This window comes from Aphelocoma coerulescens, chromosome 19 (assembly GCF_041296385.1).
Source record: "Aphelocoma coerulescens isolate FSJ_1873_10779 chromosome 19, UR_Acoe_1.0, whole genome shotgun sequence".
Taxonomy (NCBI): domain Eukaryota; kingdom Metazoa; phylum Chordata; class Aves; order Passeriformes; family Corvidae; genus Aphelocoma; species Aphelocoma coerulescens.
In genome coordinates, this window is record NC_091032.1 from 4,830,831 (window position 1) to 4,858,187 (window position 27,357).

General features: G+C 44.1%; 1 protein-coding gene across 8 annotated transcripts in view; it reads left to right on the forward strand.

Moving 5' to 3' along the window:
- CUX1 (cut like homeobox 1) overlaps positions 1 to 27,357 on the forward strand; it is a 271,185-nt gene that overhangs the window by 219,187 nt on the left and 24,641 nt on the right. For 4 of the 8 annotated variants that reach the window (XM_069033259.1, XM_069033253.1, XM_069033255.1 and 1 more), the window contains 5 exons: positions 6,153 to 6,455; positions 7,891 to 7,953; positions 10,752 to 10,940; positions 15,643 to 15,907; positions 20,503 to 26,850. The exons of 1 other annotated variant lie outside the window; for it this stretch is intronic. In XM_069033259.1, the coding sequence (XP_068889360.1) occupies positions 6,153 to 6,455; positions 7,891 to 7,953; positions 10,752 to 10,940; positions 15,643 to 15,907; positions 20,503 to 21,205 (1,523 nt within the window). In that variant the 3' untranslated portion in view covers positions 21,206 to 26,850. Of the gene's footprint in view, positions 1 to 6,152; positions 6,456 to 7,890; positions 7,954 to 10,751; positions 10,941 to 15,642; positions 15,908 to 20,502; positions 26,851 to 27,357 lie in introns of those variants that run through there. 3 more of the 8 variants (XM_069033258.1, XM_069033262.1, XM_069033256.1) reach the window with 1 other exon arrangement.

The following is a 27,357-nucleotide window of genomic DNA, read 5'->3' on the forward strand; positions in this document are numbered from 1 at the left end:
TCATCGGGCAAAACAGAGACTAATCCAGTCTCAGTGTGAGACACTTTGATCTCAGGCGACCTGCCAGGCCTGTTGTTGTCCATTAGCTCATCTGCACGAGGAGGTAAATGCAGCCCTGAAGTAGCAAATGCTCTTTTAAGAGATTGCTGGGAAGTCTCCTGTCCACGTTTGTCTGCTTTCATCTTCCCCACTAAAGTGCCGATTTGGGAGCGAGCGGAGCCTGGGATGCTCCAGCTCCCGTGGGATGTGCCCGTTCCCCCAGTTCCTCAGGAGGCAACTTTGACTAGTTTGGCACAGACCTGCAGCCCGAGCTTTGGACAGTGGAAAAAGTGGTGCATCAAAGCAAGCGCCAGTGAAATCATGTTTGGGTTCTTGTCGGAATGTCACAGAGTACCCTGTCATTTTGTTTTAGCAACTTGTCCTTCCAAATGCGCAGTTCGCCTTATGGCATGCCAGCAGTAAAAATGTCACTTACAATAATTACTTTTTGGTGAAAATGCTTGCTGACTTCCTACCTTCAAGCTGTTTTTTACACAGTGGGGAGATAATAAGAAATGACTTTATCCTGACTGCTCAAATGAACACTAAATGGAATTTAGGTTATTATTACTGCAGATAGAGGACTGTGTATTGAAATTTAAATAGTGGATCAGATAAACTACAGAGATTTGTCTCTGAAAATTATAGTGGATCCATTTTTTCAATCCACTTCTCTCTGGAACTTAAGGCAGCTGTTGTCTGCCTGCTGTCTTTAGAATATAATATTTTTCATAATCCTTTTAGAGGCCCCTGAATAACTTCTGTGTTTAGCATGGTCTTCCTCAACTTCGCCATGTTCTGTGCTTCGTTCCCCATGAGTCCTTTTGCAGTTTATTAGCTAAGCCTGTGTTAGCAGCAAAGGTTGGACAGGTTATTCTCCCAGCAGCTCCAGGAGTACAGGGTGTGTCTTTGGATGGACAGGTGCTGGGAGGAGAGGCTGGAAGAACTGGGCTTGTGGTTTATGCTCCCAGATTCAGATGCTCTTGTTCAAATCTTTGAACTTTGGATTTACAAGTGGCTGTAAAGTCAGTTTGCTGTCGGAGGTGAGGCAGGGTCTGAGCACAAGCAGCAAATCTGCAGCTCTCAAAATGCATACGAGAAGCTGCAGTGGAGGAATGTGTCCGTGCTGGCAGACGTGGTGCCTCTGGGACTGGTGAAACCGGATCCGTGTCTCAACACTGCTCCATCATCTGAATGCCTCCTTGGAGGGGATACATCTGGCACTGATGTCAGGTCCTGTAGATGTCTCAGATTTTCTGGGGAGCTTTGAGCAGGTGGCACCTGCAGCTCTTTGCATCCGAGATGTCCTGAGCTTCAGAAGGAGCCTCCAGGTGAAGAGTGCTGTGGATCTGAGCTGTGCTCCAGCATGGAGGGGCCTGTTGGATGCCTTCCTGTGGCCTTCAGAAGAGTTCCTGGACATCACAGGAATGGTCCTTCTTGAGCAGTGCCCTGCAATTCTGAATGTCCCTGACTGCTGGGTTCCTGCAGATCTGGTCATGCTCAGGAGAGCTGCGGGAGAAGAGCCCTGCACAGCCTGTGATTCCTTACACACTGCAGGGATTCTGCCACATTACCATGGCAGAACCTGAGCAGACCTTGCAGAAGGATGTGTCAGGCTGGACTGTGTTAGGGGAAGCATTTTCAGGTGATTTGCAGGCTATCAGTGGGATGGTCAAGCAGCTGAGGTCCCAGGATCCAGTCCTGGGGACGTGACCCCAGTGAGGGGTGGGAAATCTTGGAGAAGAATAAGAAAATCTGGAGTTCAGGAAAACCCCTGTAATTAATGAACTGAGACCAGAGCTCTGTTTTCAGACTTTCTCACATTTTCTGAAACACTGTCATGGCAGATGCTATGGGAAAGGTGTAGGAGATGGATAGGACCAGAGCAGCATTGGGATTCATCCTTTGAATGTGCCAAGGAATGCCAGACCACAAAAGATTTTGTGTATTGGTGTAATTAAGACAGGGTTAGTTTGTTATGGTTCTCAACCAGGTTTGTAAAGTACTCAGACCCCAGACCTATTTGCTGAATTGTTTGCTAAGTTAGTTTAGTTTCTTACCAGGTAGCTACTTAGGGGTAGGAGGGGAAAGGGCAGGCTGTGAGGATGGTTTGGGGGTTTGTTGCAGTAAGATGGTCATTCAAGCAGCAATTTTATACTGAGAAAACGGTATTTTCAAAGAAAACAGGAGATATTTGTGTAATGTTGACTTTTTCCCACTCATTTGTACATCTTCATTTTAGATTGTGCATCCCTCTCTAGTATTGTAGGAAAAAACAGAAGGGAGGAATTTCCTCACTTAAGTCCCGTGTGCTGTGCCAGGAGCGACGTGTCCCAGGCAGGGATGTGTGTGCTGGCAGACTGGAGCAGGTGTTTTTGTCTTTATGGAGCCACATTTGCCTCCAAAGCCTGGAAGCTCCCCTTCAGTGCAGGGCCATCACTCTCTCTCAGCTGTGCTACCAGCTGTGGAATAGCCAGTGTTGCTGTTTCATTCTCTTCGTGTCCTGGCCATTAAAAGGGGGCAATTCCACTTGCCAAACTTTTCAGCTTGCTGGCCCCTTTCTGCAGACATCACTTCTAGTACTTGATTTGCATTTTTGATGATTATTTTCTGTACTGCATATTTTGAATGTGCTTTTTAGAATTGCTTGGAAGGGCTTAACTTCGCTGTAGCCCAGGCTGTGTTTTGAATTAATAATGTAAAAAGTGCTGGTAGAACCTTTGCCCTTTCATGACTCAGTTTTACTTACATCTTCAAAAGTTTGGATGACTTAAGTGCATTTTTGCTGCCTTTGCATCTTTAATGGCATTTGTCAGCACCAACCTGTAATTGTGCAGAAGTTACATGGGGGTTTTATCATTTAAAACTGTCGTGTTAAGCTGTGTCTTCATCACCTGCAGGGTCTAATGGTCACCATCTTCCCCTAAAGTCATTTTGGGGACACCCTGTTTCCCCCAGCCTCTGTAAAACTCAGGGCACCACTGATGTCTGTGGCTACCTGAGACTTAAAAATTTCCCAGGTTCTGCAGTGACCTCGTCACTGGTGATGTTCTTGATCTCTTCAGCTCTTCCAGCACCTTATTTTTGGAGCTTTGGAACTTTTGTTTCACATCTTAAATTGGATGCAGGCTGTTGGAAAGCAAACCCCTTTGGTATAGCAAAGTTTACCTGGAATTTATTGAAATAATTTCATCAATAAATGGTGGCCATGGAGCTTGCAGTTTGTTCTGTAATGCAGTTTTATATTGACAAAATGGTCCCTTCCTCCTTAAACACAAATGTGAAAACATCCAGTGACTATCACTTTTAAGAAATTGGATTGCTCTTAAGTTAGTGTTATTCTTCAGAGTGGTCTGGGGTTAAAAAAGCAGAGCAGGTTTTAAAGAAATAAGCTTTCAATGTATTGTTTTCATTGGAAATGTTCAATTGCTGCTTTGGAAATCTTAATGTCTATTTTTCAGATATCCTGAATTTGTGGCTTTGTCTTGTGAGGAACTTGAGAGAAATGAATACAGCCAAATTATTTCATAAAGCATGTGAAATGGCTGTGGATTGACAGTTAAATCTGGAATAGTGAATACAGTCAATTTTCCCTTTGTTCTGTCAGCAGTCACTTGTACTGTAAATGTCTATTTAATTTTTTAAGTAGATTAATGGGAAATGTTTGCATTATTTGATTACTGAATTTACTTTCCCAAATAATGGATCTTTTCCTCAAATATTTATGTGATCTTGAAAATGTTTTTCCAGAAGGGAAAAATGCTAAAAATGAATGGGGAACATATTTTGAGTTATTTGTAGTATGTGTACATAATGCCTTGCCTGAAATCACTGTACACTTGCCTTTTGGTGGGGGGAAAAAAAACAGTTTGTCATCTGTACTGCCTTCCAAAATTAGATTCAGATAATCTCACCTTTTGGAGTAAATGAGCACCAGATTGGTCTTAAAAATGAAATTCAAGTAAGCTCTTGGTAAGTGATATAAAAAATAAATAAGCTAATATGTGAGCAACAGAGAGCATCTCAGTGATAAATGATAACACAGATTACCTTTGTTGTGTTCATAATTAGGCTGAGCAGGCAAAGGAGAGGGAGAGGGAGAAGGAGAAAATGCTTTTGTTCAGTCCTGTGTGGTTGGGCTTGGGGTTTTTTTGGGATTGTTTTTTTGGGGGGGTTTTTTTTGTCTTTTTTTTTTTGCCCCCGTGCTCCGTGTGTGCATCTGGCTCGCCGTGCACGGATGAGGAATTGTATAGGAAATTTGCAGCTGCTCTAGTTATTCAGTAAGATTTGTATAAGCTGGCACAAGGGACAAAATTAGAGGGAAGTTGAACGAGTGCCGTGCAGTTTATTAGCTAGGCAGCCATAATTTTGACCTTGCTGTGGGTTAAAGGACACAGACCTGAGAAGAAATCTGTTTATCATGTAGGGAATTCATGCCATCCCTGACAGTGTACAGTGAACAAGATGGATGATCTGCCAAATTGGTCCCTCGCATGGGTGAATCAGGGCAAATTTACAGTATGATTCCTTTGCTGCTCCTGATACAGAAATAACATTTCCTGGGGTTTCCGTTCAGTTGTGTGATGACCCAGGGTGAGCAGAGAAAAGAAATAGGATTTGTAGGATCCCCTTTACCTTAAAGATTTACATGCACCTCACTTTCCTTTATGTCTGCCTCTTTTGCATCTCTCATAAAGCACTAAGGAAAAAGTCAGATTTTTAGGTTTGAGAGAGCAACTTCATGTGAGCGTGTCAGGGAAGCTCTTGAGTGCAGCATGGGAAAGCTCCCAGTACCTTGAACAACACTATTGTCCTCTGCACTCTGCTCCCTTTGGGCCTGACTTTTCCTGTGGTAGTATTTTCCTTTAACATTTGGGATATGTTTCCATGCTGCACAGGCTGCGTGATCTGGAATGATTTGACAATATTCTGGATAACAAACTCAAAAGCCAGTGAGGTTTGCTGGTAGCCATTTCCTGATGGGACCTGAGAACCCTCTGTGGTGGCACTGCAGGGCTCAGAAAACACGGCAGTGTTGGAGGGACTGGGTTTGGATGGGGTCTGGCCTCCTCCTTGTGCAGCTGAGAGCTCTGTCAGCTTCCTCCAGAGAGCTGGAGCCAAACCCACGGATGTATGAGGCTGGAATCCATGTCAGTAACCCTGGCAAGTAAAGAGATGGGAGGCAGCAAGGAGGAGGAGGCAGCCCCACAGAAATGGGAAAAACTGTGGATGGAGAAACCGCCTGTGCTCCTTATCTCCTGAATTCTTCTTGTAAACCACATTGCCTATGTGTTGTTGCTTTAAAAAAGGTTCAGAGTGTACCCTCAGATGTCTGGAATCACTGAATAAGCTCAGTCAGTACGTTCTGTGAGAGATAAATTTATTGGGGGAAAACAACATTTTGTTCAGAACCTATTGTTGTTGGCAAATTAACAGATTGGGAAAGCTTTCTTTTAAACCAAGTGTCACAATAACAGATTTGGGTGTCTCCTGATCCACTGGCTATCTTTATGTTGGATTCTCAAACACTTTAATTAATACAACATAATTACAAACTGTATTTTAATCTTGTTATTTCTGGACAAAGAGAATTGCAAAAGTGTGATGGGTGTGATAAAAAACAGAATTAAATCAATAACACTCTCAAGATAGAGAGTTGTATCAGTTGTAGAAAATCCCTCATTGACACTACAAAATAGTGGCTGAGTGAGTTTCTTACAAGTCACAGAAGGAAGTTTAAACCAGTCTAGAATGGTAGCTTTAAAACTATCCTTATATAAAAATGTTGTGGCAAGCAAAACGGAGATTTCCTGACCAAGGAAATTGCGTGCAAACTTACAGACTATTGCACTTCAGTTTTTCCTGATTTTTATTTGTATTTGTACATCTTGTCTTAATAAGAAATCAGAGATGACTCAAGATAAAATTAGAAAATAATTCTTGTTTTTAAAAAGAGGCTTTTTAGTACCCAAGCCATAGCGAGTAGCATTTTGCATACTTAGGCATTTCTCTAAGTAGGTAGAATATAAATGAGGAGGAAAGTTAAATATCCTGCAATCAAAACATTACAATTATGCTAAAGTGGGGACTTTTTTCTCTCTTTTTAATTGCAGAAAGTACTCCAAAGACTTCTGCCAGTTGCAGTCCTGCTCCTGAATCTCCCATGAGTTCCAGTGAATCAGTGAAAAGCCTGACTGAGTTGGTACAACAGCCCTGTCCTGCCATAGAGACGAGTAAGGATGGCAAATCCCAGGAATCCAGCGAGCCACCTGCATCTGAATCCCAATCCACGACCCCTCTGCCTCTCTCGGGCCACTCAGCACTCAGCATCCAAGAACTGGTGGCCATGTCCCCTGAGCTGGACACCTATGGCATCACCAAGAGGGTCAAGGAAGTGCTCACGGACAACAATCTTGGTAAATCACTTCATTCTCATTTCTTGACCAAAATCATGTGTAAGTGTTCGTGCTTTTATTGTTAGCTGCAGTAGATGTGTATGAGAATACTTGGGTTTGACTCTGGCCTAAGCTTTAATTTGCTAAAAAGATACCTAATCCTTTTAAACTGGTAGAAAACTCCTTTCAGATTGTCACACTCTACTTCAAATGTCATCACAGCTTTGCTCTTCCTAAGCTCTGCTCCTGGCTCAGCAGCCAGGTACTGCTCCCACCTCCCAAAACAGAGTCCAGCAGGCTGTCAGGACCCCCAGAACCTCAGAGCCAGTGACATCTCCCCTCAGGAAAGGCTGTTTCCCCCACACTGAGAGATTCCAGGCCTATTTTGGGTGGAATAGAGGAGCCCAGAATGGTTGAGGAGGGAGGTGCACCACAAACAGGAGTGCAGTGTCCCTGCAGAGCTGGGAGGGGAAATCCAGACCCAGCTGAGGTTTAGATGAGCCTGAGGTAAGTGTCCAGGACCACTCAGTTATTCTGCTCAGAGATGTGCAAAGCTGAGGCTGCTCTTGCCTACAGATGGGTTTTTGGCTGTTGAATTCAGTGTCGTGACTGTTATTTGGAATAGTCACAGGGAATAACCTGATGTGAATATGGGAAATCCACACTAATACTGTCACTATGCCTCTAAATCACCGGTTCTTCATGTCTTGCTTCCCTCACAAGGCTTTGGGAAATGTTTATGGGATCCTTTGGGGTCTGTGGCAGGAGGGCAGTAAGGCTGTCCCAGTGTTACCTGCTCCTGCTCCTGGGTCTTAGCAAGGGACTCATCCCACCTGCATGAGGTGTTCAGAGGAATGTCTGGTGCTCTCCAGAAGTACCAGTTTCTCTTCCTTCACTATAAATAGGACCAAAAGTTTAGATTTAGACGGGTGGTGTTACTTATGTGAGAAGAATTTTATCTATATCATCTGAACATCATGACTGTAAAAGGAAAAACTCCTCTATTTTAGAATGTGAGGAAGCCTTTTTGCATCTAGACACAGAATAACGTGTTACTGTCTTAAAATTTTTTTTAAGGGGGAAAAATACTGGGATGGGGGAGGTCCCAAGTTCTCATTTAACATAATCTGGGGGGGGAAAGGGAAATGGCCCTGATCATTGCCATACCCTGAATAAGACTGTGTTCCACTGAGCCCAGCAGAATTCCTTGCCTGTGCATTTGGCTTGGGCAGATGGTGGTTGCTTGTTCAGTGGAGATAACGTAGAGATAAAGCCCCAAATCATGGTAAGGGTTTGCAGGTCCAAGCCCCTGGTTTTTGGGCAAAATGCTATTGAGTGCTGTACCTGCTCTGGTGTTCCAGAGAGGTTTGAAAAAAAAAGTATTTTTGTTTACATTTGCTTTGATGCCATTTTTACTTAGTCTTTTTTATTTCCCATGATTTTTGTTTTCCTACAGTGTGGCTGACAAGCCTAAAAAGCAGCAGAAGAGCCAGGAAATGTGCCCCAAACTCTGCATTAGGTGTGGAACCAGTTTCAATGTCTCCTTTTGTGCCCTCAGTGTGCTAGTGCACCAGGTTTTCTGGTGCACAGGTTTCTCTGGTTTAGGCCACTGGGCCTTGTGAACCTGTCCTAGGCAACTGGTGGTGGCTGAGGTGTCCCAGTGTCACCAGCCAGTAAAGACCACAGTTGTACAAAACAGTTCAGACTGAGCTGGGCGGGTCTCTCCTCCCATCACCAGTCGGGGGAATGGCTTCAAAGTGGAACAGAGTAGGTTCAGATGGGATATTAGGAAGGAATTCTTCCCCGTGAGCATGGGGAGGTCCCAGCACAGAGTGCCCAGAGAAGCTGTGGCTGCCCCATCCCTGGAAGTGTCCAAGGCCAGGTTGGATGGGGCTTGGAGCAACCTGGGATAGTGGAAGGTGTTCCTTTCACTAGGGGTTGGAACTGGGTGATCCTTAAGGTCCCTTCCAACCCCAGCCATTCTCTGATGGTTCTGTGGCTTCAGCAGATGATGTTGGCAGTGTTCACACTGAGATGCTGCTGATGTTCTGAGCCCCAAATGTCAGAGTAACCTCAGTGATTCCCTGCTGGGCTACATGAAACTCACAGAGGGAAGCAGATGCACTCAGCTGTTTAAGGATAGGGGATATTGGGAATCTTGTAGGAAGGGTCAGGACTATCCATGAAACCAACACAGTTTTGTCCATTAGTATCTACATCAGTGGGAACGAGCATGAAGGATGGGGAGAAGGTTTAGGAAACCTGTGCTTGAAAATATTCCTGTTATTGACAGTGCTCTGATGGAGATGGAGCGTGATACACCTGCTACCTCCCAAGGATGATTTCTGACACCTTCCCCCTTAGCTTGGGAGTCTTTCAGGTGTTTTATCCTGTCCTGCCATATCCTGACATAAAATAAACAACACAAACATCTTTAGCTTTGTTCTTAACACCTAGAGAACATGATGTTACCTCCTTCCACGTTTGCATTTTTAATTTTTAGGCTGTAGTTTGAGGTTCATTTCCTTCAGCAGCACTGCCAGCACTGCTCATTCCCAATCCTTACGCAAATCTGTGCCCATATTCCTGTTCATGTGGCATCACAATAAGAGATTGTTAAAGTAGCTGTGTTATCTTGTTAGTAGCTGGCAGGTTTACAGGGAAATGGATGAGGCCTTGCTGATGTTTTTAAATACAAACAGGGAGCAGGTTACCCCAGCAATACATGTGATGAAGACATAAAGATAAAATTGCCCCTGAATTACCTTTTTTGTCTGATTTTCCTGATACTGAGGGTAGTAGAAAATCACTTATTACTCAGGAACTTAAGTGAATTCTGAATGTAGGTTTCTGTTGAGTCTGTAAGAACTGTTTCCAGGGTTAGTTTCAGAGCTTATTAGCAGAGTGTCAAGCCCTGTCCGCCTTTCCCCTCTCTGCCTCTCATTATCTCAGCTGCTTCCTCTGAAAGCTTTGCAGACTCACCTGCCCCACACCTCTGAGTGGGATGTTCTGCAGCTTCTGACTGGTCCCACATTCCCTCCTCCCCATACAGGCAAAAAAAAACCCACCAGGGCAAAAGCCTTGGGATGTTTTTGAAGAGAAGGAGGAGGGGAATCTTGGAGTTAAGCACAGGGGGTGGGTCTATAGAGCAGATATTTTCCATGAGCTGTTTGTGTCAGGATCAGGGAAGGCTTTGAAGGCAAGAGCTGGTGGTGCTTTTGCAGGTGTGGGCTTGTCCTGCAGAGCTGTGGGGTCAGAAGCCCCCACTCACCCCATTGTCCCTTAGGGATCCGTTGGTTACCGCTGGCTACGAGTGCTGAGACGTGAAGGGAGAATGTTTTGTGTGTTAGTGAGGGCACTCAAAAGCTGCAGATCAGACACAAGACCCTGAGGCCTAAATTTGGGGGTTACAGAAAGATCTTTTGGGTTACCTTGAAATCCCGTGATAGCAGCACTTGTATCTTAAATCCTGATGACTCAGATGACTCCAGGCTCTCTCCTGTACCAGAAGCTGGTATCAAGGCAGTTCAGCTGAGGAAAAACACTGAAGAGGGTTAGAAAACAGCTGTGTGGTTGGGTTTGAGCTGCACAGGCATTTTCCCCAGTCCTTGATATGTTAGACCTTTCCCATATAAAATCATTGTCAGCACACGTGAACACTGTGCACTGTAAAGCATTTGCAGATTTTACCCTGCCAGATGACAGTATTTTGTAAGAGAACTAAAATTAAGTATTTTTAACTAGCTATAGTGTAGAGATTGTAAAAAAAAAAAAGAAGTTGTATTACAAATTCTGATTATTTCTAGTGGGTAAGACACAGTTAGATCCCCACAGATAGCACAGGAATTCCATACATGTTTCTGTCATGGCATTTATATGGCCAGTGCTGAAGGGGGAGGTTGCATTGCTCTTGGTTCACTGATTGCTGGAATGTTTGGATTGCCCTGTTGGAGCAAAGCTGTGGCACTGCCCTCCTGCATAGGAGCTAAGTAGCCTCACTGCTCTCCCTAGTTGCCTGCTTTGCAAGAAGTTCAGTTTATTTTTCCTCTCCTAACTTTATTTTCTGCACACTGTTTCACTGTAAGGTCCCACTCCCCAAACGTGTCGGGCTCCCCTCTTTATCCCAGGCAGATCCTGAGGATTAAACTAAAGCTCCATATTTACCCTTCTAGTGGGGGGCAGAACATTTATTCTCCTTAATGTTTCTTCTGGGTTTTGAAGCAGTTCTGAAGTAAGAATAATTGAGGAATGATCTCGTGTTCTTTTCCGTGAGCGTCTCGGCTGAGCGAATTCATGCGGTTCTCAATTTCGCATTAGGTCAGCGTTTGTTCGGGGAGACAATCCTAGGGCTGACACAAGGCTCTGTCTCAGACCTGCTGGCTCGCCCCAAGCCCTGGCACAAGCTGAGTCTGAAGGGAAGGGAACCCTTTGTCCGCATGCAGCTGTGGCTCAACGATCCCAACAACGTGGAGAAGCTGATGGATATGAAGCGCATGGAGAAAAAAGGTAACCGGTAGCAGAGTGCTGACTCACGCCTTCCGCTCTTCCCAACATCAGCCTGGCTTTTATAACCCTCCAGAAATAGTGGAGAGGCAGCATTGATCCAGTGGTATGAGGGTTATGCAAAAGGACTTCATGACAGCTTTTTTGGAGCTTTTATTCGATGCTTGCTCGAGCAGATACATCTCAAAATAAAAAGAAGACAAACGCACAACAAAAAGCCAAACCCAAACCCTAAATATTCACCAGCTGCTGGGGAGTCATTGCTGTTTTCTCCTATAGATTAATTGCTGAGGCCCTGGTGTATCACTGATAACTTGCCTTACCAAATGAGAAATGTGAGTTTGGGAGCTGGCTTTGGGTTATTAGTTAATAGTGCTGCAGCTGGTCACAGATGTTGGGCTGGAAGAACTGTGCATTGATTCCTGGGAGAGCTCCTTGCCAGTCCTGCACTGATGGTTGCTGGGAGGAGAGAAAAATGCAGCCTTTATAAAAGGGTATTGGAGAATAATGATATTTGTAGCCTTTATAGGGAGGGGGAAGGTGATTGTGTTAATACCATAAAATTTGTGTGTTATGCTCACATAAAACAGAGTTGCAGGGATGGACCTGTGAGTGATCTGAGTTGTTACTGGGTATCTTAGTAGGGAGTAAATCCTGCAAATTTATCCAACTCTCTCCATTTTAAATTCATCACTAAAACCCCGTGGTTATTCAGAGCCCTTTTTTTAGTATGTTCATGTGATTTTACAAGAGAGGCTCGTGGGCTGCCATTATCAGCAGTTAACTAATTAATGATATATACATCTCTGGAGCTACCCCTTAATGATATTAGCACAGACATCATTAATCGTGTACACTGAAAGCTCTGCTGTTGACTGATGTTCTGAAAGCATTTACACATTTGATCAAGAACTTGGTGATTATATTTAAAATTGCAGTGAGGGAGCTTCTGGGAAAATTATAGTCTTGCAGGCTTTTAAGAAGAAATTCAAACCCTTGTCACAGTAACCAGTATAATATAAAGCAGTGTAGTATCTTAGCACAACTTGTGTGTGATCTTCCATGGGGAGTAAAATCCACTTGGGTTTCCCACTTACAACTGTAAACCAAAGGGAATCGTGAGGGGTTTTGCTGTATTAGAAACATGGCAGAAATAAAATTGTCAACTAGCTGGATTTTTATAGCCTCACAGAGAATATTGCCCATAATGCAGGAAAATAAAATAAAAATAATTTAAAAGTAGTACTGACAATATCCTTTCTAAACTATTTTCTAAACTGGATTGTTATCAACTAGTGAGCGATACATATGGTCTGTAGATGGCACCTGAATAGAGATAAGGCCATAAATCATTGAGGCTCTGCACTGAGCTCCTGAACTGTGCAAGTGCTGTCCTCAGAGCAGAGCAGTCTAAAGTGAATTCAACCCTGTATTTTCTGCAGAATCCTTTCATGCAGGTAAGGATCCTGTGATTTAACCTTTTAAATTGCTCCAGAGCCACATTAAGAATTTAACTTTCCCTTCAGCTAATGTCAGTTAAAGAACAATGCGACTGGGTCTGCTTCCAGTGAAACATTATTATCAATTATTTCTCTGCCACATTTTATTAAGGGAGTAAATTAATAATTATGATAAAGGTGAGCTGCATATCTCCTTTTTTTTCCGTTCTGTCAGTGTGAAGTTTGTGCTATAAATGTCCATTTTAAGAGGTTCTGAAAATTTGAAGTGTACATTAACCAACCTCTTTGGAGGGAGCTGGGGGTTCATGCTCACTGGGCTGAGACATTCTGCACACCTTTCCTGCCTTGGAAGGGTTCATTCCTCTCATAACTTCCAGGGTGTTGGGCTGCTGGAACATCACACTCCTCACAGAACAGCACTGCTGTCAGGAGAAAATTGAATTCCCTTTATTTCCCCATTATTTCACTTTTTAATAATCTTGTTCAATACCACATAAGATAAAAATTATATTAAAAGGGGCTCTCTTTTATCTCAGTGGGCAGCTGTGCAATGCTGTCTGTGGCATCTGTAGCTGGGCACATGCTGGGGAGTCTTCCCAGAGGGACACACAGATGCTGGGGGGGAAAGGTGTAACTCAGTCAGTCTCAGACCCAGATCCAGACCTTTGCCCAGAGTACATCTGAGTTTCCTTTTTCTTCATATGTCTCCTGAGAAGTGGAGACTGGTCACAGACAAAAATCAAACTTCTCCAAAAATAAAGTGTGTTTGCAACTTGGATTCCAGTTTGAGCCTTGCTGTCACTGCAAATGTGCTGAATGATCTCCTTATGTTGTCTACACGCAGCACATATGTTTAAAAATAAAAATTAAAATGGAAAAGCTTTTAAAAATGTCAGCTAAGTTTCCAGAGACCAGCATTTAAAGCCTGAAGTCTGAGTCCTAGTTCTGCCTTTGGCCCAGTGGAAATTCATCCTGATAATAGATTATCCTCCAGAAAACAATTGCTCTGACAGAACAGTGAGACATCCTCCTCTTTATTTGTATTTTAATGAAATATGTGCTTTTATATAATTTGTTCCGTTCACATGAGAGCAACCCAGCTCAGCCAGTGCACCTTTTGTGATCCCAGTGTGAGGTTACAGGAGCAGAGGAAGGAATGACATTTTTCCCAAGCTCTCACAGCTCCAGGCTGTCCTTTGCTGTTGAAGACAGGAGCTCTGCCCTGCCAGAAATCCCATCCTTTGGAGAGCAGACAAAGGGAGATCCGGCCCATCCTGATCCCTGGGTGTCTCATGCTGACTCAGTCATCTGACCAAATTCCAGAAACTCCAGTTAGAGGTGGTCTGAGCACCTTTCACATCTTCCATGCCAGGTTCTGTTTTGTCTCTTGGCCTCCTTGAAGCTGCTGCCCATTGCTGAGGTGATGGATGTTGTCCTCCAGCCTCTTGGTTCTGCTGTGCAAGGAAACAAGGCAGCCTTGTCTGTAGTTTGCATGTCAATGCAAGTTGGAAATAACACCCAGGAAGGAGTTTTGAGATTAAAGACTTCACAGAAATATGAGATTATCTTTCTGGAATGGTTAATTCCATGGTTGAAGGTTGTAACAGTTCCTTGAAGGCTACAAAAATAAGGCCAATGGGTCACCTTGAAATAATGCAGATTTTTTGCAGTTTTACCTCTGGTTGGAACAACTTAAAATAGGTGGATTTTTAAAGGAAAATTATTTTTAAAAAAACCCTTTGTTTTTTATGGTTATTTCAAACGTGTGCAGGACTGTATCACGTCAGAGTGATGGATCACGAGCAGCTCACGTTGTGTTCCATATCAGTGATCTTACACAGTAGGCAATCCACAGGTAATCTGTCATGTTCAGGAAAAACAAAATGTGGGCCATGCAGATACCCCCAAAGGTTACAGAGTGTGTTCAGAATTCACTTCCATGATAGTAAAGCCACAGTGCCAAAGGTCCCACGGGAGGCACCATGGAGAGGGCAGGGTGCTGGAACCTGCTGGAGCCAGAAAACCTGGCCAGTCCTGGAGGGAGCCCTGCCAGGAGATGTTGGCTGGGCTTTGAACACTGCAGTTTATTTGATTGCACTGAATTTTTATTCTTTGTGCAGCCTCAGCCTGAAGGCAGAGCTGTGGGGACAGAAAAATTGAATTTTTGAAGAACTTGGTTGCTGACCAGTGTGACTGGCCCTACATTGGTCCCTGGCTCCAGCCAGAGCTCCTGGCTCCTGGAGATTTAATGCCTTCTGGATTGATGTCAGGCTGGTGTAATCTGGAACTTAATAGCCGAGGTTATCAAATTGCAGCTCTTGAATACATAAACTCTTGAATATCTAGAAGGTATTTAACAGGCCATTAAATATTTTATTGACAAGATTCATCTATATTTGCTGTTTTCAGCCCTCTCATTAGCAATGCTTGTGCATGATACTGCCAGGTGCAGTAAATCCCACCTCTCCATGCCCAGTGTAAATCAATCAAGTCAGTGACAGCCTCTGCTGGGTCTCCTTCCTTGCAGAATTTGCCAGGATAATTCACTCCCAGTGAGGGAGGAAGGTCAGTGGCAGGATCACAGGCTCCTGCCATCAGCCTCACCGAGCCCATCAGCGCAGGGAGAGCTTTCTTGAAAGTGTCTGTGTTTTGGAAGGAGCTTTGTGTAGGGGAGGAGGGTCTGGTTTTCTTTCATAACCTGTCACAGCCACAGCAAAGAGCTGTAGGGAAAGGCAGCAAACACCTGATGGGTTGTTCAGCCCATCCCTGGGATCTCCGGGCTCCAGGCGCCATCGTGTGTTGGAGATGGCTCGGGAATGCTGCAGCTCCACTTCCACAGGCATGTTTTCCTTAGTGTCAGAGAGATCTCCATGTACACCTGAAGTGTTTTAACCACCAAACCCCTTTCAGTCAAAACGAAGCACAACTGTCCCGATCAGGGCCTTACGTGGGAGTTCACTCCTCCTGAAGGAGTGAATCTGAAATGAGTCGTGTGAACTGAACCCTGTCATTTGTGTCCCACGTTCATTGGAAAGGCAGAAAACTCTGGCAGCTTTCCAGCTGATTTACCCTCTTTTCTTCTCTTTCTGCCTCTTGCATCCTCCCTGCATTTGGTCTCTGGTGATGCCCCATCCTTCCCGTCCCCTCCCAGCAGCCCATCCCTTCATCTCCCACCTGCCATCTCCGTGTCTATTGATTTTGCATTTGTATTCAGCCGGGGCTGATCCAATGTGCTTCTTTTCCAGCCTACATGAAACGGCGGCACAGCTCCGTCAGCGACAGCCAGTCCTGTGAGTCCTCATCCACTGGCATCGACTACAGCCAGGGCGCCAGCCCCCAGCCCCAGCACCAGCTCAAGAAGCCCCGGGTGGTGCTGGCACCGGAGGAGAAAGAAGCTCTCAAACGAGCCTACCAGCAAAAGCCATACCCATCACCAAAAACCATTGAGGAACTCGCCACGCAGCTCAACTTGAAAACCAGCACCGTCATCAACTGGTTCCACAATTACAGGTGCGTGGCCTCCCGGGAGCCCTGCCCCTGAGGGATGTGTTGGCTTGGCTTTGGCAGCTCTGCCTCAGCAGACTGTGTCGGGTGGTTGTACAAAACACACAGCTTTGACAGCAGGGAGGTTCTCACTAACACAGTGCTAATGCTCCAGACTAATTTTAAGTCATCCCTGAGGAGCAGCAATATTCACATATTGATGTAAGTAGTGCTTTTAAACAGAAAGTCTGGCTTTTGGGGTGGGCGTGGATGTAGAGATGTCCACTGATGAATATTTATAAACCTGCTGCAGTAAGCCAGGCTGCTCTGTCTGACTCACATGTGCACACACACAGACACGTGGCGGGGTGTGTGGTGGGTGTTGTCCCTGGGTCACTGGGTGGGGGGTACTTGGAAATGTCCTTTACTGGATGGTATCAGAATTGCCCTGCTTTCATTGTGTCATTTTCCTGCATCAGAACAAAAAGAGGATTTTCTTTTAGGCCTTGAGTCACCGAGCTCTGAAAATAGGCACAGTGTTTGTGCTGTGTTTCTGGGAAGCTTTGTGGAGTCCTGAAGGACAGAGAACCAATAACCCTGAAGTCAGATGTGGCCACAGAGAGGGACTTCTTACAAGGGCCTGGAGTGCCAAGACAAGGGGGAACAGCTTTAAACAGACAGAGGGCAGGGTTAGATGGGCTATTAGGAAGAAATTCTTCCCTGTGGGGGTGGTGAGGCCCTGGCACAGGGTGCCCAGAGAAGTTTGGCTGCCCCATCCCTGGAAGTGTCCAAGGCCAGGTTGGATGGGGCTTGGAGCAACCTGGGATAGTGGGAGGTGTCCCTGCCCATGGCAGGGGGTGGAACCAGATGAGCTTTAAGGTCCCTTCCAAACCATTCCATAATTCTATGATTTATTTCGTTGTTATGGTTAAATCGTCGAGTCCCACTGAAATAAGATGTTGGTCTGTTCAGTTCCTTTCTCATTTGAGGAGGTACCTTCTCCACATTTGAACCCCTGAAGCAGGTTTTGGCCTAGAGACAGTGATAAAAAGAGACAAGGCTGGAAGAGCACATAAGAATTATAAGGATTTGAATAAACATACTATCAACTGTGCTTGGGATTGGGAATCCTAATTAATGCGGCAGACTTTTCTCCAAGAAATTTGTGCTAATGAATATTGAACAGGTACAGTTAAGGTACCAGATTTAATACTATTCTGCTGCTTCACTCAGAGCCAGTAATGTTCCTAATTAGTCCAGATTGCTAAACTTGTTTGTTTTTAGAAACTGCTAACATTTAAAGGGTAGTTTTTCACTTTGGTCCTTCTCAGCTTTTACCAGGGAAGTTGCTGAAGCAAAAGCAGCAGAGTTTAATGAACTATCTCAGAAATAATTGTGCACAATAGTTAAATAATTTTTATAGTAAACAATACAAAATTAAAAAAAAAAAACCTAGTAATCATATTTACACTGAATTTCACTGCCTTGAATTCAGTACAGATGCAGCCTCTTTCCACCGCTCAGCGTTCTCCAAACGCAGGCCTCTTCCAATTCCCACTTCCAGGCAATTATACACAAGTTGGAGGGATGCCTATGAAAATATGTTCCCTTCGGCCTGACAGCAAAATGTGCTGTTCTCACTTGGGCAGACGAGCGCGGGAGCGCTGGTGGCAGGTGGCACCTCCCTCATTAGCACGAGAGCTCTGCCTGGGCGTGCGGCGAGAAGGCGCCGCAGACCCGCGGGGATCGGCGGGTTCAGCCCCACCTTCCCGGGGAGTAGGTGCTGACAGCTGGACACAAAATAAAACCCGACAAACAGGGTGCTGTGGGCTGGGGGGAAGCACAAGGCTGAGCATTGAGTGATCTGGGCCTGCTCCCAGATGTGCTGCTGGGACTCCAGGGTTTTCAAAAGCTGTTTCAAGGCTGTTTGGAGCCCTGTGTGCTGTGAGCACTGAAAAATCAAAACACAAACCTGGTTTTTTTCCCTTTGACAATAACTTTCTTAGCTGTCATGCATGAATTTCTCTTGAATCATTTGTAGGATGTTGCAGAAGAGGGACGGGTTCCATGTTATGTGAGGGGAGGAGGGTCTGACTGTTCTGCAGCTCGTATGTTACAAGAAATGGGTGGTCTTTCTGTCTTCTCCAGGCCACATTTAACTTTATTTATCTCTTTCATACTCTCCCTCAGCCATTTCTTGTTCAAACTGAAGAGTTTTTATACAGAAGCAGTTCCACATCTCAGACCATCTGCTTGTGCTTTAATACTAATTTTTCCCTAAAGTAGCTTCAGATAAAGGAGGGCACAGATTTGGACAAGTTTGTCTTGCTGTCTCTTGGGAATCGTGTTGCAGTGATGTTTTTCCTTTCGAATTCAGCCCAAATCTCACTTTCCAAAGCTGGTTGCTGCAGCAGGATCTACCTTTATATCCACCAGATGGAAAGTCAGCATTAGCATTTCTTTCCTGCAGCAAAAAGAAATGCTGAAAAAAATATCCTCAGCAGGCAAAGAAATAATTCACTTCAGAATATAAATGGGTATAAAGGATTCTGACATGTCTGCAAACTTCTCCAAGTCTATGGCTTTGCATTCATACCAGTCACAGGGCTCTCAGAATATACAATAAATACCCCTTGCTGTGCACTGGAGAAGCACATACAGGACACATCACAGTTTGAGGCTCTGATGTCTAAAGAATGGTACAAAATAGCAGGAGGCAGGAATTTCTATCCCACATCACCTGTGGAAACTGACACAAACTCAGTAAGGCCACAGAGATGATACTACAGATGTATCAGGAATGAAATCAGACTTTCTGGAATTGTAATCCAGCACTCTTGGACCCTAAATTCTGAGTGTGTTTTTCAGTGAACTCCATGTTGTGCTGGTTTTGGTGTTGCGGGAGGGCTTGTCCAGGGATCTGCAGCAAACACCCAAGAGATCTCTGATGTTTTGAGTTCCACTGGTGAAAGCCAACAGGGCGTGTAGATGTCAAGGCCAACACCTTCCCCAGCTGGAATGCTCTCAGGAATTCTCTAGCTGCTGTCACCAGTTCTTCTTTACCATAAGGATTTAATTACTGTGTTAATCGGGAGCCCGACCACATTCCAGAAGCAATGTACTGGGTGTGAATTCCAGGGATTTCCACAGACATGGGTTTGCTCTGGTCAGATTCTCAGCAAGGATGTCATTGTTCAGTACCTGCTGGAGCTGAGGTATTTTAAATGCCATGCAGACACAGAGCTCTTAGCAGCCTCCTCTCCTGACCGGGGGAATGTTACAGAAGCACCATGTTCTGGATCAATGTCCATGCAGGGAGATTTTAGGCATAAATAGAGCCTGATAATCAATGTTGCAGGATGCATGCAGTTCATGGTAATAGAAAATTAATGTTAGCACCTGTTAGGTGAATAATATTCTCCTAGGGAAAATTACAGACCCCCTAAATCCTTCAGAAGTGTGGAGTCAGCGAGTACTGCTGAAATACTCTGTTGCATTTCAAGTAAGTCAATAAGATCATTAGCTTCAAAAGCAGTATTCAGGTGGTGTTCTGCATTTAGCCAAATGTTTTTCCATTGTGTGCTGTCTTCCATAGCAGAGTTAAGGAAAAATAGAAAATCCTCACAGCCATCAGCACTGGGGCAGCATTTCATTGTGGTCTGCAGGCCCCTTGGCAGTTCCCTGTGGCTGAAACCAAGAGTTTTTTATCTTCACTCTGAAAGATACTAAGTTTTGGTAAACTTTTCCCGGGCCTGTGGTGCCATCCCTGACCCCGGATCATCAAGGCTCCCTCTTGGTTATAAATTAGGACTTAAATGGTGTTCATCATTTCTCCCATGGATGCAGCAGGACAGAGAAGGGGTTAACCCAGACCCTAAGGTTTTTCCATAAACTTTTCTGTACTCGTGAGGGTTTTTGGGAACTCGTAAGCAGAGAAGGAAGAGGGAGGAAGGCCTGAGTTAAGTGGCAGGGGTGGTGTGTTTGGGGTATTCTTGCACACCAGGCAATTCTACCCACATACGGAGTGCAGTCATTCCCATGGAATGCACTGCTTGACTTGTCACTATTCATGTTCAGAAATTGATTTATTAAATAAAAAATGAGGCAAAAGTCAGACTAGCTCATAGACTGGCAGCCTGTCACAGGCTGGGCTTCCTCACAGCACTTTCAACACAATGGGCTTGGTTTCATCTTTATTTCTCCTCGCTGTCCAGGAGAACACCAGGGAGCTTGTCCAGCTTTGTGCCAGTTTATCTTTTGTTTAGGCAGACTGGCTCATTTCTAGTAGAAATCCGAATTGTTTGTGTTTACAATCCACTTTATTCTAGATTTCCTAGAAGTGTACTCATATTTTTTATTAAAAATACGAACTTCTCACCAGGGAAGTGGTGGACTCACCATCCCTGGAAGCAGTCAAACAATGAGTCGATGCAACACTTGTTGGCCAGTAGGGTTTGATTGTACTTGGCTGGAAATTGGACTCGATGATCTCAGAAGTCTCTTCTAGCCTGAATGATTCTACTAAAGGGCATCTTTTAGTGGCGTGGAAAGGGCATTTTTAGTGAAGGTGGGCATCTCCTTGCGGCCCTGGCAGACTCACATCCCTCTCCCCTGTCTCGTAGGTCCCGCATCCGCCGGGAGCTGTTCATCGAGGAGATCCAAGCCGGGAGCCAGAGCCAGGCCGGGTCGAGCGACTCCCCTTCGGCCAGAAGCAGCAGGGCGGCCCACAGCTCCGAGGGGGACAGCTGCGACGGCGTGGACGCGGAGGGCCCTCCCGACGGGAAGCCGAGCGGCCCGGAGGCGGACGAGTTCAGCAGTGCGGCCGCCAAGTCTCAGGGAGGGCCCGCCGAGCCGGCTTTCGAGGCGGGGGAAGAGGCACTGCGAGGCACCAGGCCTTCGGAGAAAGCGGAGCCGGAGAGCCTGGAGGACACCGACGACGAGGGCCGGCTCAGAGCGCCGCGCCAGAGCTCCCCGCCGGCACCGCAGCGCCCGGGAGATGCTCTGGAGACACTGCCAAACTCTGCCACGGAAGGGGATGCCTCTACCTCAGCTGCCTCCACCTCAGTCCTTACGGGGGAGAGCTCCTACAAGTCAAAAGAAAGTTCAGAGAAAATCTCCAGTGTGCCAAGTACGAGCTCGACGCCGGCCGCAGGCTCGCAGAAAGCCAACTCTCTCCAGAGCTTGTTCGGCTTCTCGGAGGCGGCGAGCTCCAGGAACACGCGAGACAGCTCCCTGAGGAAAAAGAAAGCGGCCAACTTGAACAACATCATCCACCGCTTGGAGAAGGCCGCGAGTCGGGAAGAGGCCGTCGAGTGGGAGTTTTGAGATTAAACTGGCCCAACTCGGGAGAGCTGGGAAGTCAAACTGGACCTCTACTGGTTTTATTGTGTTCGCACTTAACCGCCCTGCGGGCCACAGGGCAAAAACGCCATAGGCCAAGGTGCATATAGAAATCAAAAAAAAGGAGCGTTAAGCCCAATTTATGTTTGTGTTTTCGAGGAAGAAAACTGAAATGTGTAGTCAAGCTTTTTTGTACCCTGAAGTGTTTTTATTATTGCCCTAAGTGATTTCCACAATTTCTGGAATAACTCATACAGCTTTGCCTTGTGCCCTCCTCTTTGGTGTGGGGCTTTAAAAAAATGAAAAACAGGAAAAAAAAAAAACCTAAAAAAAAAAATCTTAAAAAAAAAATCAAACCCACATATTAAAAGGGGGCTTTTTATCTGCCATCTAATGGCTACAGAGCGATAATACACTATTATCTTCTTAAACCAGGAAAAAAGGGGAGATTTTTCAAGAAAAAGAAAAAAAAAGAAAGTTTTTTGTAGCTGTTCAGTTGCCACTAAGAGATTGCACAGTCAACCGACTCTAAACACACTAGTTTGGATTCCTACATATTTTCAAGAAAAGAAAAGAATCTTGTTGTTTGAAACTTTGAATTAAAAAAAAAAAAAACACATTTACTCCACATATTTTTTAACAAAACAAAAAAAAAAGTCACATCAGGAAAATATCTTAATTTGTGGTAGCTGACTTAGTGTTTTCTTGTAAGTGAAATAGAATATTGACACGTAGTGCACATTGTTTCATAGCTTTAACTGATTCTGGTCTTTTGCAGCCCAGAATTTGTTTAATACACTCCATTTTAGGCCAAATCAGGACAAAAAAAAAAAAATCTGAATCTAGGTATTTTATAATCTGCTTTTTAACCTCTAACCACAGAGCACGCTGATCAGACCTCATATCTGGGAGGTTTAGGAGACAACTTAGAAGCAGCATGTACTTGATCATTTCACTTGGTTCGTAGTGTACAGGATTTCCTTTCAGCAAAGACAGATCGCTCCAAAAACGTTGGCCAGTAACATTTCAGCCTGCTACTTGGGGGCCTAGCCCGTATCCCGAATATTCAGCTTACCTGGAATCCATGGGAATGCAGTTCACGTGTCCGATTGCTGTCACACACCACTAAGAGGGACTGGAGCTGCCGCAGACCCAGCCCTTTTCCTGCTGTTGGTGGCCATTTACTGACTCTCTTCCCACCACAAGCACTGATTTTAAATACGTTTTAGTTGTGGGAAGCTCCTTTTTTGCATGGATAAAGAGTACATGGCAATGACCAGACGGGCTCTTACCGGGGTGGAAGCAGCCCAAGCTCGAAACCAAAACCTTCGTGCTCCCGAATCCCAGTCCGGCCCGTTCTGCCCTGCAGAAATACAGCCTTTTTCCATTCTTTTATGCACAGGTTAGGGCTGATCAAAGTACAAATCCAATTCTAACTTGTCTCTAACTCCTCCTGTTGTCTATATGTATATGCGTGAGCATAGAGGTGTGTGGAAGGATGTGTGTGTGTGGGTGTGTGCGTGCAATTTTATACGTCTGTGTATTTTCTTACGTACTTGTGCACACATAGAGTGCATTACTGCCACCTTTTTTCAATAAGCTGTTTTATCAGTTATGGCTTCTACAAGTTTGCTAATTTAGACTCCTTTATTGCCATATCTTTAAAACTAACAATAGATGATTTCGGAATATATATATATATATAAATATATATATATATAATTTTTTTTTGCTTATTTATAGGTGCTGTATTTTATTATCTGATTGTTAGGAAGGGATGAAAGGGGGCAAATATTCTTTAGAGGGATAGACTGCCGGCAGTATTGGGTATAATTTACAAGATGTAGTTGTCATACTGTATATTATTGATTGAAGACTTTTTTGACCGTATTGTGTATCATTGAACTTTTGTCTTAGGTCAGCATCTTTTTGATGACACTTTAATGGTGCATTCATTACATCTTAAGTTTAATTAATATTACTTTTCTGATTTTGGGGGAGGGAGGGATGGGGGAGAGGAGTTCCGACTTTAAAGGTATGTTCCCAATATTACACCTCAGTGTGCTTGTATTAATTCATTAGTAGGATTTTTGACTGTAAGATGTGAAACCACATTTCTTGCATGATGTTTTAGAACTTATGTATTTCATTTACAGTCTCTTAACATGCGACAGCAGCACTTAGCGCAAGTTTTCACAAATTTAAGAATCAGTACACTAAAATCCATCCTTCTCATGACTAAGGAAAGAAGGCTCTAGGAGGCTGAAAGGCAGGGATTTATTTCCTATTTTCACTGCTAGCAGTTTCAGGATTCCTCCTTGGGTAACTGGGGACTCGTGATACGAAACTAAAGCTGAGGAACAGAGAGAGAGCAGCTGCCCCTTTCTGTGATGAGCTGAGGGGACAATTGGCAGTGACAGACACCAGGGTGTGGCAGCACATGCTGGGAGCGCTCCTGGCTTCCCACTGGGGGCGCGGCCAGTCCGTGGGAACTGGGTGGAGCCAAGGGTGACCTCTCTGTACCTGTCCAGTGTCCTGGTTTGACTTCCAAAGCACAGCTCCGTGGATAAATGCACGTCCTGGTAGAAGTACACATACCTTAGTACAAGTCATGACGAGCTGCGTCTCCAGCCAAGAGCAAAACTTCTGCCTGGGAGATGCAGATATTTTTTTAAGTTCTTTATTTTTTTTTCCTTTGTTGTTGTTTGGTTCAGGTTGGGTTTTTTAATTAATTCTAGGCAATACACTTGCCAGTCTGTTCCTACTGTCCTTGTCTGCTGATTTGAGACCCATGTGCTGGATGCAGTCAAGTGGTTACTCTCGGCTTTCTCCATAGTGAGGGGTTTTTTTTTCTGTTTGATGATTTTATTTTTCTTTTTTTAAGTTAATATTCCCCAAACTGTTCTTGTGCCTGTGTCTATCTGATTGCATTCCATGATGCTTACTGAGAGCTCTGGCTGCACTGTACGACAGCAGAACTGTATTCACAGGTCGCACGCAAATGCAGCACTTAGGGTCAATCTCTCTTCTTAATAAGCAATACGTAAGTGCCTTGAAACATATCTTCTTTTTTTCTTTTTTTTTTTTCCCCCCTGTTTATTTTTGTTTTGCTTTTCAGGTTTCCACTAGTTCTTTAGGATTCTTTAGCGTGCGCCCAGTTTTTAATGCTGTAATGATTTTTTAAAAGCATATCTGTAGCTTGCCCTAGAGGAAATCTTTCTTTCATAACACTAACTGTTAATTCTAAGCTCCATTATTCCATTTGAGTCATGTAATTTTGCTGGATAAAGACAGCGTTCAGAAGTCAGAAGTCACTCCATCCTGCTAAGGGTTGTCATTGGGATCTATTATAAAATTAATCAAATAAAATGCTGTCAGTATTTCCTATATTTTTGGCACTTTATTAATGGCTTAGCTCCTTTTGCTGTTTCATATTTAATGATCTGCGTTGAATGTGGATTAGCCTGCTGAGATGCTGTTGGGGTGATCTCCTGCCCAGAGTCACTTTGGGTTCCTTGGTGACCTCCTGGTCCGAGGGCAGGGGCAGAGGAGCACCCTCAGACCTGGAGCTCAGTGATGCTCCTGGGGTTTGTCCCGGTGTTTAGCCAAGGTCACAGCTGCTTTCTGTTCCAGTGGGAAGTAGGATGGATGAGTTGAACTACTGCTGAGGTTCTCGGGTTGGACATGAGTTACCTGCTTGTTTTTCTGGCCAAGCCCCCCCAGTTTAGGGACTGAACTTACACTGCAGGGTGTGAGCAATAGTTGGGATCAATTTGGAACTCACCCTTGGGAGGAAAATGTGCTTTGGAAAAACTTTTTTTTTTTTTTTTTTTTTTTTTTTTTACTTAATTCAAAGGATAAAAAGTTGAAGGAAAAGAAATGCCAAAGAGCAGCACAGTACAGTGGCTGTATCATCCCTTGGGTGCTGATTCCAGGGGAAGGGAATGTGTGACATGGGGCTCATCCCTCGTTGCCAGCCTTTCTTTTCCTGATGGATAAAAGCACAGGCAGTTTTCAGAAAATTCATCATGCCAGAGTCTGTTTTTCCTGAGGTTCTTTATAAGCATTTTATTTTCTCTCTGTTTCCAGTTCCATGCTCTTACCAACGCTGTGCATGAGGGGCCAGGGCTGTTTTAATAGAAATACGTTTATGTTGCAGTTAAATTGTTGGTTTTTCTCTCTGGGTGATTAGGGAAGGAAAAAAGTGCAGTGCTTTTTTTGCTAAAAGCCAGGGAAGAGTATCCCTTGGCAGAAGGGTCATGCAGTGGGATTGTCAATACACTTCCATTTTTGAGGATACAGATTTCAGACAACAGCATTGCACATGTTTATTGGCAGAAATACATTTAATTGCTTTTGATACCATAAAATTTGACCATTTTATTTATTCATCTGTAAAATGCCTATAAATAGAGCCATCCTTTAAAGGAACTCATATCAGTGCACTCTGCCCATATCATGAATTGGTGAGTCCTTTAGTTATAAACTCCTTGCTGTAATAGGAAAGATCTATATTACAGTTAAAAAGAAAAAAATATGTGCCTTTCTCATTAGCTAAAAGATCTCTGCATTATTTTTACGTAACTGGTTGATATGGGATTGGTGTAGAGCAGGGAGGTCGTGAACACCACAGAATTCTATGCAATATTTTCCAATCCAATTACTTAAAAGTCACTATTTTTCAATCCTTTAACAGGAGAAACAGTAAGTTAGAGAAGTGCATCGTTCTGCTGGTAATTCAAACTACAAAGCTGATAAATTGACATAAAATAGGATTGAGGGAAATGTGACAAATTGATTTGATGAAATAATGGAAAATGCTAACAGTGGTTGCAGTCCCCACAAGCACAGCTGCCATCAGAAGTCTGTCATTTCCCATCTTAAAATAAATAATTTCCAATATTCTTAAAGCTTTTATGAATAAGAATGCTCCTGGCAAAAACAGGGCAGGTTAGAAACAGAAAAAAATAATCACATTTTGACCATACAGAAATTATGAGAATACACAAAAAAAAGTGATTGGGTTTGGACACTTTGCACTTGGATCCAAAACGTTTTATTTCAGCTGAAATGCCGCAGTAATCTGTGCCTTTAGCAGGGTTGTGAGAGATCAGTAGCTTGGCAATTTGTGGCAGACTGAAGGTGGAGTGGTGGCATTTTTAACCTGCACATGGAGGGCACCATTTTTGCTTCATTTGTGTCTCTTCCTGCAAAGGAGTTTCTGAAATTCTCTCTGATTTCCTCTTCACCCAGTGGATGTTCTCTGTCTTCAGCCGCCGAGTGTGGCCGAGCTCCTCTTGGAGACTCTCAGGAGGAGAAGAAGGAAAGTTGGTTTTTAGGTGGGGACTGGATTTAACATTCCCTAAAACTAAGTCAGGGCTTTCCTGTGAGTGTGGGCAGTTTTGGCCCTGGTGTGACTGGCTGGTTGTAGCCTCTTATCCCTAAATTTAACTCACATGGATAAAACATTGGCAAAGCAGGACTGGGTTAACTCAGTGTTGTTCTGCCCTTCACTTTCTGCTCTGTGAACATCAGTGTTTTCTTTGTGTTGCATATACAATCAACTTTTTCTTTAAATAGAGAATTTAAAAATTCTATACAAAGGAAGGACCTTTCCCCCTCCTCCTCCCCACCCACCCCCCCCAATCAGTTTAAAGTCTGGTTTTAAATTGCAAAGAGAATCACTGGCACTGGAAGTACAAGATGTGAATTTCTTTTCTGATACAACCTTCTTAGTTCAAAAGGGGTGTAGCAGTCCCTGTCTCCTTCATAAATATTTGAGCTCTAAAATGTAGAAATATAATTTCACCAATTTCTTCTTTCCTTCCCATCTCTTTTATAGGATATATTGACTATGCCATATATAAAGTATAGTTAATAATGGATTTTATAGCAAGAAAAGCCCTTTATGCCATGCCTAGGGACTGATTTGTCCTACATGAGCAGGTCATGGACTATACCCTCCCCTATTAATATGCAAGGATAGAATGGTTTTATGCTCTGAACGTGAAATTTATCCTTTTGGAGAAGATTAGCGTTAGGCCTGTGCACTTAAGTTTTCAAAAAGCCTTAAAAACAGGTGTGTAAGTGGTGCCATCTCTGTCCTCAGGGATGATTTCCCCCCAGCCAAGTGGTAC